Source organism: Passer domesticus, chromosome Z, assembly GCF_036417665.1.
Source record: "Passer domesticus isolate bPasDom1 chromosome Z, bPasDom1.hap1, whole genome shotgun sequence".
In the NCBI taxonomy this organism is placed as follows: domain Eukaryota; kingdom Metazoa; phylum Chordata; class Aves; order Passeriformes; family Passeridae; genus Passer; species Passer domesticus.
In genome coordinates, this window is record NC_087512.1 from 65,053,327 (window position 1) to 65,067,044 (window position 13,718).

Sequence of the window (13,718 nt, forward strand, 5' to 3'; positions counted from 1 at the left end):
AACTTTGTAATTGTTGCTTGTGAATACAAGTTAAGAGGACATTTTTTTATGCTGTATAGTTTTTTGCCATAACTTCGAAAATGCCTGTTGTCAAAAAATGAATAATGAAACCATATGATGTTTGAATATTTGAGCACTTTCTTCCTGCTTTTCAGGTGCATACTGTAATTCTCCAAGTGCCTGCTTTGTGGCCAGTGACGGACAGCATTTAAGATTATATCAAGCTGTAATAGATGCTAAGAAACTTCTCAGTGAGCTCTCCAACCCAGAAATTTCCGTAAGTGAAAAGCCTTCTCAAGTTTTTGCATGGTACAACTTCATTCAGTTGCACTAGGCTCAGATCTCGTGACTGACTAAGCTGGTTGTTGAAGATTTCACAGATTATTCTGTTTGTAAAAACAGATTAGGTAAAGCTTTTTAGCTACGCTGTATTTCATTTAATCTCAAACTCTGCATATTGAGGCAGGCCAAGGTTTGATTAGGAAATATCTGTGAAGTGCTTACACCACAGGGAATAGTAACTGTGTGGGTGCATTGCCATCCTGAGAAAAAGCTAAGACAACAATACAGCTTTTGGGGAAAGAACAATTGCTAGATGTGGGGCTTTCCAGATATTCTTGTCACCTTTCAGCCATCAAAACTAAATAAAACAGAGATGTTACCTGTTTTCTTTACTGAATCACAACTAGTATATATTTTATGATTTAGTTAACATTTGCATAGTGATGTTGCACCTATCTAGCAGGTTGTGCCACAGAAATGCATAGGGGTTAACAAGACCACCCTGCTGATTCTTTTCAAACAGAAATATGTTGGTGAAGTTTTTAACATCATAAGTCAGCAATCTACGGCTCGCCCGGGATGTATCATTGAACTGGATGCCATCACAGAGCTTGTAAGATCTTCTGCTATACTCATTTTGTGTCATAATTAGCTTTTTAAAAAGCCTTAATAATAAAGGCAATACCTGTAGCTCTCCATTAGGTAAATTTGGGGTACTTAGGCTGTTTTTGACATACTCTCGTACTTTTTTTACAGTACCTGTAAATGGAAAGAATGTGAGTAATGAAAGTGCATTTTCATGAGGAGTCTTCTGTTGATGTGTTTAACTTACCAAGTTAAAAGCTCCTGTGTTAGAGAGAAATCTTGAAAAGTATTTACCAGGATGTTCACTTCTTGCATATTTTTACTTCCTTAGCATGGCCGAAAAACACAGTTACTCCATGTTTTTCAAGAAGAATTTATTTTAAATAACCAGGAGAAGGAAATGCCTTTAAAGAAGAACGGTTTATCAGACTCTGGTAAATAATTTTTTTTTCATAGTACATTGAAGGCAGTGTTTTATTTTTCATTCCACGGGAAAAAAAAACCCAAAACAAACAACTTGTTTAATGGCATGTATCATTTTAATGTCAAATACCTTAATTTGAGATCTTCAGAAGAATGAAACTAATGAAACTCCTGGATGTTTCACTTCCTTTGAGTTGTGAGCAACCAAATTTTAGATCAAGTAAATCACAATTTTAGATCAAGTTTAAATCACAAGATACCCATTGTGTTCTGTGTTAAGCAGTCCTTTAACATGAAGGGGGAAAGGGTATTAAATATGCCTGTACTTATAGGGTATGACATAAACAAAACTTACTGTATCCTGTCATGGTGGATACATGGTGTATCCTGGCATGCTGTTCTTTTACATCAGCTAAATATTGCTCCTCAGGCCTTGGATGGTACAACAATTGGCAAGCCAAACAATTCCTCCTCACCCTAATATTGTGAGTAGTGTGTGGATTTCTAGATCCTTGGACAGATCTGAGCTGCTCTGGAAAAAATTATTTGTTTTCCTTGGTGGAGTGCCTCGGTTATTTGTATATATAGGCATCACATTGTTCTGTTCCAATGAAATAATGTCCAGGGAAAAAGGGGTCTGAATAAAGATTGTAATACCAGGTCATCTGCAGTACTAGATGGGAGTCCTGAATGAAAGGAAGCAGAGTTGTAGAAAAGTGTCAAAGGAACCTAGGGAAATATTAAATGAACTGGATATACATAGTGATTATTTGGGCCTGGAACTGGCTGTTTTTATCTGAGGAAGAGATTTGGAGCAGTGGAGATAATCCCAGACCTCAGTGGAGTTAAAAAATTGAATTGAGATGTTGAAAATAAGAAATAAAATAGAGAACATAAAAAGTGGTACTCTACAGCATAAGTGTATGTTTCCATCTTGAGTATGATACACAGAAATAATTTTAGAACAAATAGGGAAATATTTGATCTTAGGCAACTGTATACATCTGTATGTGTTCTGAAAGCCTGCAATAGATTGCTGCATGCCGTCGATGTAAGGAATTGGGCTAAATGGACCCTTTGAAAAACTGTTAAATTAGAACTGTATGCATTCTCATTTGAAATTATTTTCTAGTTCTTTCTTATTTCCTGTTTAATAATGCATGAAGGTAGTTACCTCATATTGTTTTTAAAAAGAACAAATTCACTTGTGTTTTTCTATGTTAAAAGCACAGGGCAGATACAGCTTATTCTTGGTAATGTTTTATGTATACACACAACTAAAGGGTCAGAGGAATCATGGACAGAAGAGAGTCCCTAAATTAACTATTCCTTCTTGGTCCTAGTGGGTTGACTTTTAAATGAAGGGAAGCACATATCTGGGTGAACTCTCCAGAAATGGGCACCTATTGATAGTACAACATATCTTCTTTTTGTGTAAAACTAGGGCAAGTAAATTCTTAGTAAGAAGCATTGTATCTGTTTCTCTCTTCTAGGCTATACTGTACTGCTAATACGTTTTGGGATTTAACTTTAAACATAGCGAAGTCAGGCAAATGTGTTGTCATCTCTGAAAGAAAACACTGGCAGCTCTTACATGAGTGTACCTGTAATTGTAATGTTTGTTGGTTGTGGTAAAAAAATGAGAAGGCTAATGTAAGAGTTAGATACAGTCAGACCATTCCATTTCAGTATTAGTTCATGTTGTCTTAATCTGATTATTTGCTAGCCAGCAAAATTTAGTTCTGATTTCAGGTCAATAGTCTCTAAGATCTTTCTGTTCTCAATTTTACCAGGAAACCAGCAGAATGGATTCTCTGAAAAATTCTACTTAATAGGGATAGAATATACACAAAACCATTCATTACTACATATGTGGCATTTACATTTGAAGGCAGTTCCTGTCTCAATAGGTAAGCCCTCTTTCTTGTAGTTTTCTTTTTAAAAAAGCCTCTGTCTAGTGAGTATCTGCTGTTCAGTGTAATCTAAAATGTTTCATCTTTTTGAAAAGATTCTGCATTTGATTACAAGATTTTATCACAGCCATTCATTCTTGATTGCCTCATCTGATTGCTGAAACTCTTCAGCCTGAGTCTGGAACTTGGTATTTTTTGTGCATTCTAAGGCCAGGTATGCTTAACTGGCTTTAATACAGTTAACATGTTTTGTTTTGTCTGCCAGTTCAGATGTTTTGCTTTTCGTAAGTTTTAGTTTGCAATTTTGGAGTTGATGCATACATTTTAAATAGGACCGTAGTCTGAAGCACCTAAGCATCAGTGATGCAATTACAATCCTAAATAATTTTGATGTTCTGAAATCTGCTCTAGTTCTCTTTCAAACTACCAAACTATCTCTAAAACTCTTAGGTTTTAAAGAAAGGAAAGATACACTCTGGTAGTTTTCTGTTGACATTCAAAGATTTTAAGAAACATAAATCTGATACTACTTCCCAGAGGAATCAGTTATAATCCATGTTTGTCATTTAAACTAAATTAGCATTTCTTACCGTTGCTTTTAAATAAGAGAAAAAGTGTTATTGCAATTAGTTTATAAGTTAGTGAGAATAATAAAGATCTAAATTTTCTGATGTACTTATGTGATGAGGAAATGACTGAGAAAGCTCTGCAGCAAATCTGTTGGAAATTTTTGTGTTCCATTTCCAGCAATTTTATGCTTCAGGTCTTGAGTTTTATTAAAAAAGGGAAGCATTCATATCACATTCTCTGAAAGCCTATGTTTTAAGGAATAAAATAAAGCTGTTTTTAAAACTTTTCTGAAAAATAACTTTCACCAATTTGTAAGCTAAGACATGAAGGTCTTAATTTTCCCTCGCTGCAGATATTCTGTGCTTACTGAAACCTTGTTTTCGGTGGATAGCCACATATGGATGCAGTTTTTGGTTTATTTGGTCATGCTTTGACTGTTTTATAATCTCTCAAAAGTTCTAGAATCTCCAAAGTATTTAATGTGACATGTCCTAGTGTTTCCCTTTAAATCTGAGTATGAGAATACATTTCAGTAAAATTTTAAGTCAGGTTTTGTCTGTCTATTCTGGAACTATTAAAGTGAATAAAATAACTTCTTACATTAAAAGAAATCATTGATCTTTAAAGTTAACAATGCATACCTTTTTTTAGATGAAAAGATAGGTTCAAATCCATCTGAAGAAACAACACAAGTGGAAGAATTGTATTCTTCACCGGATCCAGAGAAGATCCAATCGCCTTTCACTCACAAGTATCGGGCCTGTAGAGCAAACCTTCAGAGCACCAGCTGGCTTACTCTGTCTTCCAAAATGGTGTATAGCCAAGAATTGAGTATGCCAGAAGGAGTAGAAATAATAAGTGTAAAGCCATCAGCAGGTTTGTTGTCTTTTTTTAAAATACTAAAATAGGGAGTCGCTGCCTTTCTGACTTGGGTCTTAAAACATAAACAAAGTAATAGTGAGTTTTGGATTTGTTAGAATTGAGTATGTGTAGGTGAATCCAAAAGGTTTGCTAAAATGTACTTCCTGTCACTTAATATCTCAGTCCTGGAACTAACACTAAAATAAAGCTCTTACTTAATAGAATAATTGAAACACAAATTCTGTTTTGCAGTCATTCATAACATTTTTTGTACAATCTGTACTTGAATGTTAAGGTTTTCATCAGCAGTTTTTCTAAAATACAGTTTGAGATTTTTCAGTGAAGAAATATTTGTTTGACAGGATATGTATTAGTATTCATGTTTAAATAATACTCTTTAGGGCGCAGTGCAATCAAAGGGTAAAACAGTTGCATGGTATTTTTGACGTATTGTCTTTGTGGGGCCCTGTAAATGACCTCTTTGTGAGGAAGCAGTAATACTTTTTTTAACTTGTAATAGAGTAATAGAATGGTGGCTGAATACAAATGTTGCTAATTTTGCTTTTTAGTATTTCCTCCAGTAAGAGTGTATTTTTTTTTCATTTTAGGACATCTCAGTTCTTCTTCCATATATCCTGTTTGTCGTGCACCTTATCTGCTGGCTACTTCCTGCTCTGATGGAAAAGTTCGATTCTGGAGATGCAGGGTTATCACTGAATCATCAGCTTCTTCCATGCCACAATGTAGCACAGACAGTGATATTAAATATGTATGGGAAGAATGGCCATTACTGATTGAGGATGGACTTCCTAATAGTAGTGCTATTAATGTTCCAGGGAGGCCAACTGATGTCAGCTGTGCACACACAAACAGATTAGCAGTAGCATACAAGCAGGCAGCATCTAGAAATGGCCATCTTTCTCAAGATTTTGTGATGCATGTTAGTATTTTTGAGTGTGAATCTACAGGGGGTTCTTCTTGGATTTTAGAACAGACACTTAATTTAGATGAGCTAGGCACCATGTTGGACTCTGGTGTTAGTGTTGATAGCGATTTAGTGGCAGATAACCAACAAGATACTTCTCTGTCTCATGGTGGGAGTACTACACCTAGCACTAAGCACTTGGTACACTTGGATTGGATGTCTAGGGAAGATGGTTCACATATTCTGACAGTGGGAATTGGATCAAAACTTTATATGTTTGGCCAGATGTCTGGGAAGAGGCAAGAACAAAATGGTAACGAGATTGTAACAATCTCCCACAGTGGCAGTCCTAAGGCTGCAGCCCTTTCTGGGTTTGTTTTGCTGCGTTGTGTTGACTTGGTTTCATCTGTGGAGGGGTCATCTCCTTTTCCTGTATCCTTGTCTTGGGTGCGTGATGGCATTCTAGTAGTTGGAATGGATTGTGAAATGCATGTTTATTCCCAGTGGCAATCTCCTTCTAAGGAGGAGCTAGTTAGTACAGATTCCTACAGTGGAAGTATGCCATGCCTAACTAGCTTAATGAAACAAAGCCAGTCAGCTGCCTCAGGTCTGCATCCACCAAAGAGAACTTTGACCAGATCTTTGACCAGCCTTGCACAGAAACTTAGTGGGAAAAGGTCTGCCTCTGATCTGTCCATGGAAATCGAAGATTCTGGTCTATTTGAAGCAGCTCATACATTATCTCCAACTTTACCTCAGTACCATCCATATCAACTGTTGGAACTCATGGATCTTGGTAAAGTACGCAGAGCAAAAGCCATTCTGTCCCACTTGGTGAAGTGCATTGCTGGAGAAGTTGTTGCTATAAATGAGTCTGAGCCTAATCATGACAGGAGGCTCAGATCTCTGACAATCAGTGCTAGTGGAAGTACTGCAAGAGATCCCAAAATGTTCAGCAAAACAGAGACTACAGACTATATAGAAATAGACTCTGTTCCACCATTGCCTCTGTATGCTCTGCTTGCTGCGGATGATGATTCATCTTATTCCTGTTTAGAGAAGTCCAATAATCAGAATAGTCAAAATAAACAGGATATGCCCAGTGACAGTTACGAAAATCTCTTCCAAAATACTGTTATAAGTACAGATGACCTTGTCACATTTGAGGCAGATGAAGACAGTTCAAAAGTCATTGATCTTTCTCAATACAGTCTAACTTACTTTGGACCAGAACATGCTCAAGTTCTTTCTCGTCACTTGCTTCATTCAAGCTTGCCAGGTCTGACTAGGATGGAGCAAATGTCTTTGATGGCCTTGGCAGATACAATTGCTACTACCAGTACTGACATTGGAGAAAGCAGGGACAGAAGTCAGGGTAAGCTGTGTCTTCCAAGTTAAATGTACTACTGAACTTTACAGCCTTTCCAGGGATTTTTTTCCTATTTTGGAATATTTCTGTGGCTTGTGAGATGATGATGATGCACCTTTGTTTCATAGTATAATCGTTTTGAGACCTATGCTTTGATTGCTTTAATAAAATTAAAATTTTATTTGCCACCTGGTAATGCCACTGTGGATCCATCAGTCCACATACTATGATTATTTTTAATTCACTTTTGAAGAGACAGGAACACCAAATATTTGTTGTACTGTGTAGAGAAATTGAGAAAGAATTTGGTTAGTTTTTTTTTTAACATAACATTTTCTGTCTCTTGCATTAAACAGAACAAGTAACTTCAGAAGTTTTTATATTTGAAATTTTCTTCTTTCTCTTTTCTTGAAGGGAAGAATTATGGACTAAGCTATCATTTATTAATTCAAAGTATTAGCAGTCATAAAATTATATTTCTTCTGTTAAGACTCACAATACTTACTTGGATTAATTGCTGTAAAATGTGTGTAAAAATACTTATTTCCAGGTGGAGGAACTCTTGATGAGTGTGGTTTAAAGTTTTTATTGGCTGTCCGGCGTCACACCTTTCTGACAACTGCGCTTCCTCCTGTGCATCGAGCCCAGCTGCTTCACCAAGGTAACTCATGTGTTTTCTTAGATGAGTTGAGTTTTAGTGATGTAGCTGCACCTATGAATGGTGTACTTCTGCAGAACCAATAATTTAATTCATTGGGATTTTTCAAGAAAATACTGTCCAATATGAATGAATGCTAGAGCAGAAAATGTCTTGTTTTGCTTGTGGTAAAGGTCTCAGAACTGATTTTTTTCAAGCAAGTTTTTAGTTGGTGGAGGAGAGTTTCTGTTTCCCCACATTAAACACCCCAAATACTCCAAATGAAAGTCTACTACCATGTTGTTCCAATAACCTTCTGCAGGAATAATGTAGTAGACAATTGTACCTATTTATGTAGGGGTTTGGTACGTATTTGGAAAAAAATTACTACTCAGACTTTAAATATTTCTATATACTTACTGTAATTATGCAATCAACTATATCATATAGGAATTTTTTTTGTATAATTTAACTAGTTCCATCCTGATATTGCATATGACAGAATAAGATGGATTTGATTAGTCATAAAGGACTGGCTATGATTACTCCTTTAGCCATCATGACAGTTGTGATAGCATTGTCACCCCTCAGCTGAATCAGAGGTTGGAATTTCCCAGGACTGCCACAGCAGAGTATTAAGTTCCTGATGGAGTAATTTTAGTTGAGATACTTCTGCTTCTGGTGAGCTCAGAAATTGGTGAGAGTGGGAAGTGCCTCCGGAGCACATGTGGAAATGCCTTTCTACAAACAAGCGCCTGCCCCTCACTAGAATTGCAATTATCCCTAGCCAGCTATGTTGTTGTTTAGTAATTGCTTTCCTTCTTGTGAGATTTTTTTATTTAAAATTTTCTTTTGTATCTCTGTCTCCAAAGGTGTTTTTGCTCTGAATATGTGAAACTTGTGCATTTTCTAATCCGAGTCAAAATAGTGAACCTATCTTCCAAAATTTTGAAAAATTTAATCAGTACACTGCACTTTGTATCATGGCTAATCTTAGTGCCACTTACTATGCATGTGTTTTAGCTTCATAGAGAAACTGTTCTTCGCAGACTTACCTAAGGAGTTTGCAAATGAAAAATTGCTTCCAGTTGTATCATTTTTCTGTAATATTTCTGAAATGCAGTCCTTACAAATATTTTTAAAATTTCTGTTGTGTCACCAGCAATGCACTTAAAAATTCAAAACAAGCAGTTTGACCTTCTTCCCTTCTCCCTTTCCCATCCCTTTATCTTCAGATTCTGGATTATTTTATTAATGAATGTCTTCTGAATTTTCCTTTTTTTTTTGAATGTTCATTGTACAGGCTTATCTACTAGTCACTTTGCCTGGGCATTCCATTCCGTAGCAGAGGAAGAGCTCCTGAGTATGCTCCCTGCAGTGCAGAAGGGAGATCCTACATGGTCTGAGCTCAGAGCTATGGGTGTAGGATGGTGGGTTCGAAACATCCACAGCCTGCGGAAATGCATAGAAAAGGTAAACATAGCATTCTAAAAAAACCCAACAGGATCTTTCCAAACAACTCTTCTCCAGTGTTTACCTTCTATTTATGTAGTTTTAAGTTTTTAGATAATAAAGTTTTCCTGAGCATTTCGTGCTGTGTTTTTTTGTATCTATACTTCTCTGTATGAATAGGAACTTCTGTATTTAACTAATTTTTTTTAGTACTTTAGATTTCAAATTCCAGAGTGGAGTACATTTTTTGCTCTTAGATACTTAAAAGTACTGTTGTGCAGTGCTTATTGTGGATGCTCAAGATACAGATGGAATGTATAGTTGTTTTTTATAGCAAAATGGAGAAACAAGTTGTGCGAAAAGGTTCTTTTTAGAAACCTATCAGATGTGGGAACAACTTAGATATTATATGTACATCTGTCTTGCAAATTGATTATATACATGATAAAACAAACCTATTATTTTGTTTCGTCTTGGTGATTTTGTTCTTTGTTTGAGGGTTTTGTTGAGTTTTTTATATTACATATTATAATAATCACATATGTGGCAATTAGCCTAACCTCGTTGTCACTTGTTTTAAGCTCTTAGAGAAGCTAAGTGTGTTGAGTTAGAAAATTATATGCACAAGGTACTTAGACTACAAAGCACGGAATGATAAAATGCATGTCTCTACTTTTACTTTTAAATCTAAAGTAATTAATCCTCGCTTTGTGGAACTTAACTGCCTTGCATTAAAAAAATTCCAGGTATTCTGGGCCTGAGTTTAAAGTTATCTTGCATGGAACTTGCTGTCCCTTACTGTTTTTCCTTTCCACCTTCCAAAAGCAATCAATGGTACCAGGCTGTTTTTCAAGACTCCATCTGTCCTATTATTAACAGAACAACTAGTAAATTAATTTTGCTATGATTTTAGAAACTTATTTCAGATACAGGGATTCCCATTTGATCGGCAAAAAAAGCTTCTAGAACTGGAAGAGCAGCATGGGCTAAGTGATATCAGGTTGTTGTATCTTCATATGTTCTTACATTGGACTCATAATGACAGGAGGGATCCTGTATTAAAGAGACTTCAGAACACTCTGGGGTATGAGATGCCAGAAGCACCAAGAATCTCATTTAAGATTAATTTAAATTATGGTTGTTTTTTTTGCTTTCGAATTGTCTTCTCAGGTTGCTAAAGCAGCTTTCCAGAGAAACAATGATCCACTTGATGCTGCCATTTTTTACCTTGCAATGAAGAAGAAGGCTGTTATCTGGGGATTATACAGGTATTCAAGCTCTTATATGGAATTTACACTGTCTGGTATAATTATGGGGGGAAAGTTGAATGTGATGGTAATCCAAAGGAAGCACAAATATTATCATTGAAAGCTGAGGTTTGATTTCTAAAATAGTCATTACATTGAATGTAACTAAACTTTTTGTATTTACTGAAGGAATTCAGTTGCTGTTTCTGAAGTTGCTGTTTCAGTTGCTGCAAGTTTTAGCCTCAGATCTCCTGTAATTTAAGTTACTGCTTAATTGTGGCTTACTTTTGAGGACTAGCAGTGTAGCGTGTGAAATGTCATGATTATCTTTTACATAAGTGCTTGTTGTTAAAAATGTTACCTTCAGATCAGGGGACTGATTTAGGTCTTTCTAACTGATGTTTCGTAATACAGCATTCAGTGTTGGAAACCTTCTGAAAACTAATTTTCATTGTCACTTAAGAGCTCACCTTAAGAAAAAAGATTTTCTGTATCAGGTTATTGAAAATACTATTAGGTTTTCATATATTGAAGTTTCTGCTATTTTTAAATAAGTAGCCTTTTCAACTCCCAGTGTGGTGAGAGATTCTGCATTTCCTAATGTGAAGATCTGTGTAAAATTATACTGACATCTGCGGAAATTCAGAACCATAGTGCAACTAATGAAGGTAAAATGTTTTTATCCATTATGTTTGATATGCAGGTCCCAAAAAGATACTAAAATGACACAGTTTTTTGGAAACAACTTTACTGAGGACAGATGGCGTAAAGCAGCCTTAAAGAATGCTTTTTCTTTGCTTGGGAAACAGCGATTTGAACATTCTGCAGCATTTTTCTTGTTGGCTGGACATTTAAAAGATGCAGTGGAGGTAATAAAATTCTTAATGTTTAAGAATGTTACATTGTTCCAAATGTACAAATACTTTGAATGCAGTTTGCATTTTGCATTAGTATGACCCCTGAAGCTTCTTACACTTTCAATTTTTGCTCTTCTTTCCCGCTCCAAATTAATGATAAATACAAAACCTTCATCTTTACATTTGGATTCCTTTTTATCTGTCATATCACTGATACTGAAAAGTGACATGGGTAACTTCTCTGCTCCAGTACTAAGGACCCTACCTACAATTAGCTTCATTTCAGATTTTCTACCCAGTCCTATAGGAAGACAGCATAGTTTTTCATTAGGAAGTTCCAGATGTGGTGTTTTGGCAGAGATGTGGATTAGCTTCTAGAAGTCCTTTACAAAAAACAAAGCAAACACAAATTATTTCCTGTGTCTGTTTGAATTGCAAAATTGTGAGGAAGCTAATCTCTGTGATAATGAAGGATTTTGTTCTGTAAAGCTTTTTAGCTAAAACAACCAGAATCCAGAGGTAAGAGGTGGCATGGTAATGATCTATTGAAGCTGGTTGATTTCAAAGATCTGTTGTCAGGCCATACTTAAACTGAAGAAATGCAAATCCAGTCTTGCATGTGATACTTAGTTACACTTTTGCTTAGTTCCTGCTCACTTTTTATGGAGTTGGTAGACCTACCTACTTTAATCTGAGCAAATTTATGTCACTTCCTGCCCTGTAATCATTTTAAACTGAGGAGAAATTACGAAGTTTGATCATTTGAATATACTTATTTTTAATTAGGTCTGCCTTGAAAAACTGCATGACATCCAGTTGGCTCTTGTAATATCAAGACTTTATGAATCTGAGTTTGAAGCGTCTAGTACTTACAAATCTGTGCTACAGAAGAGAGTTTTGGGAAATGTGTCTACTGGAAAAGAGAGCTCAGGAAACATACACTGTGACCCTTTCCTGCGAAGTATGGCATACTGGATTTTGGAAGATTATAGCAAGGCTCTTGACACTTTGATTAAGCATTCTGTTGAAGATGAAGGAGGTAAGAATATAGGTATTTGGCCTGTTGAGTTGATTTTAAATATTTGTTCGTTTAAGCCACAGTTTCTTGAAGTGTCATCTAAAGAAAACCAGGTACCACACAGTTCCTCACCATTGTTAGTAAATAGCTTGCTGTAGCAATGTATGTGGACTTTAATAACAAACGTGGTCACTGTATTGTTGTTACCCTGTATTCCATGAATGCATACTTTGTCCTTTAAGTATGTGACTGTCAAGATAGTGAAATGACTCTACAGTGATGCAGCTGTTTTTCCAGAAGCAGTCTAAAGATGAAGACAAAAATTTACTTCTTAAATTAATTCAACTCCATCACAGTCTAAGACAAAATTTCTGATTGCCCACTTACATAAGAGAGTCTGGAAGACATGGTGTTCTGTAGCTTTTAGGCCTTGGTAACAGCTGACTAGGATAATAGAAAGATTTTGATACTTGATACCAATAGAAAGATTTTGATACTTGAAATGGTACGAGGAGGCCTATGTGCTGCCTGAAACAGCATGTGAGTCTCCTAGAGTAATTCATTTCTATGTTCACTTGCTGGCTTTATAAGCCTTCTAAGAAATAATAGTTTTATTTCCTAAAGGTAGTATTTTCATTGAAGTTAAATGCTTCAGGTCCTAGGTAGTTAGCTGTTTTCAGTTCTGGTTACTGAGAGAAATTGGAAGGGAATAAAAAGAGGCTCAAATACTAGAACTGGGTAACTAATTTGTGAAACTGATTTTAGTAGAAGTTAATTACTTCAGGAGGATTTTGATCAAATGAGGAATATAGTGTTTGGTTTTTCTATCTTGATCCCATCTTTCTGTGTAAAATAATTTTAAAGTGTTGCTAATTCTTCTGTGATCAGTTAATGGCTTGTATGTAGTGTCTTGCCTTAGTTTCTTACCTAGAATGTGCGTTTTCATGTAGCTCTCTCTGTTAACTGTCACCAGTTGTGCTTATAACTTCTGATAGAGGAGAGAGAAGGGGTTTATTTCAGCTATTCTGAGACCTTTGAAAGCTGTCTGAATCATGCTATGCTGATTCTCATATCTCTTCAGGATTTTTTTTCTTGTGGACATGAAATGAATAGGTGTTGTGTAATTCATTTATTTGTATGTAATACTGCTACCATTGTGTATAAGCATTATAGATTTCCTAGTTTTATTGTAAGTTGCGTTTCTTTTGAGATGAAGACAAAATAAAAAATACTGTTCCAGTTCTTTAAAAGAGACCTTAAGTAAAAGAAGTAAGATATTGTCTTATTGTAGTTTAGACATGGAACATGGAGACTTCAGAAATCTAAAATTAACAGAAAAGTGATCTTGTTTGGCTTCAGTAAAACTGGCTTGACTACAGGAAAAAGAAATGGTAGCTGTTTTAATTTTAACATTCATGCCTGCTGCCCCACTCTGCTTGGTTTTAGTAGGTTTGGCAATGTCCTTCGCACTGAGGTATTCGTATGATGAAGACGCAAAGGAGGGTGCAGTGAAGTAAACAGTAGAATGGATGTATGAGATAGACAATAGGATTGATACTAAGACCTAAAAGCCTTCTGA

The 13,718-nt window shown here is 35.9% G+C and overlaps 1 protein-coding gene across 4 annotated transcripts in view; it reads left to right on the top strand.

The window, feature by feature from the left end:
- The window catches only part of DMXL1 (Dmx like 1), a 76,627-nt gene that overhangs the window by 30,074 nt on the left and 32,835 nt on the right, over positions 1-13,718 (top strand). For all 4 annotated transcript variants that reach the window (XM_064403898.1, XM_064403899.1, XM_064403900.1 and 1 more), the window contains exons 13-23: positions 156-277; positions 806-895; positions 1,199-1,301; positions 3,084-3,200; positions 4,425-4,649; positions 5,243-6,934; positions 7,479-7,589; positions 8,869-9,038; positions 10,188-10,285; positions 10,968-11,133; positions 11,908-12,160. In XM_064403898.1, coding sequence (XP_064259968.1) covers positions 156-277; positions 806-895; positions 1,199-1,301; positions 3,084-3,200; positions 4,425-4,649; positions 5,243-6,934; positions 7,479-7,589; positions 8,869-9,038; positions 10,188-10,285; positions 10,968-11,133; positions 11,908-12,160 — 3,147 coding nt within the window. The remainder of the gene's footprint in view (positions 1-155; positions 278-805; positions 896-1,198; positions 1,302-3,083; positions 3,201-4,424; positions 4,650-5,242; positions 6,935-7,478; positions 7,590-8,868; positions 9,039-10,187; positions 10,286-10,967; positions 11,134-11,907; positions 12,161-13,718) is intronic.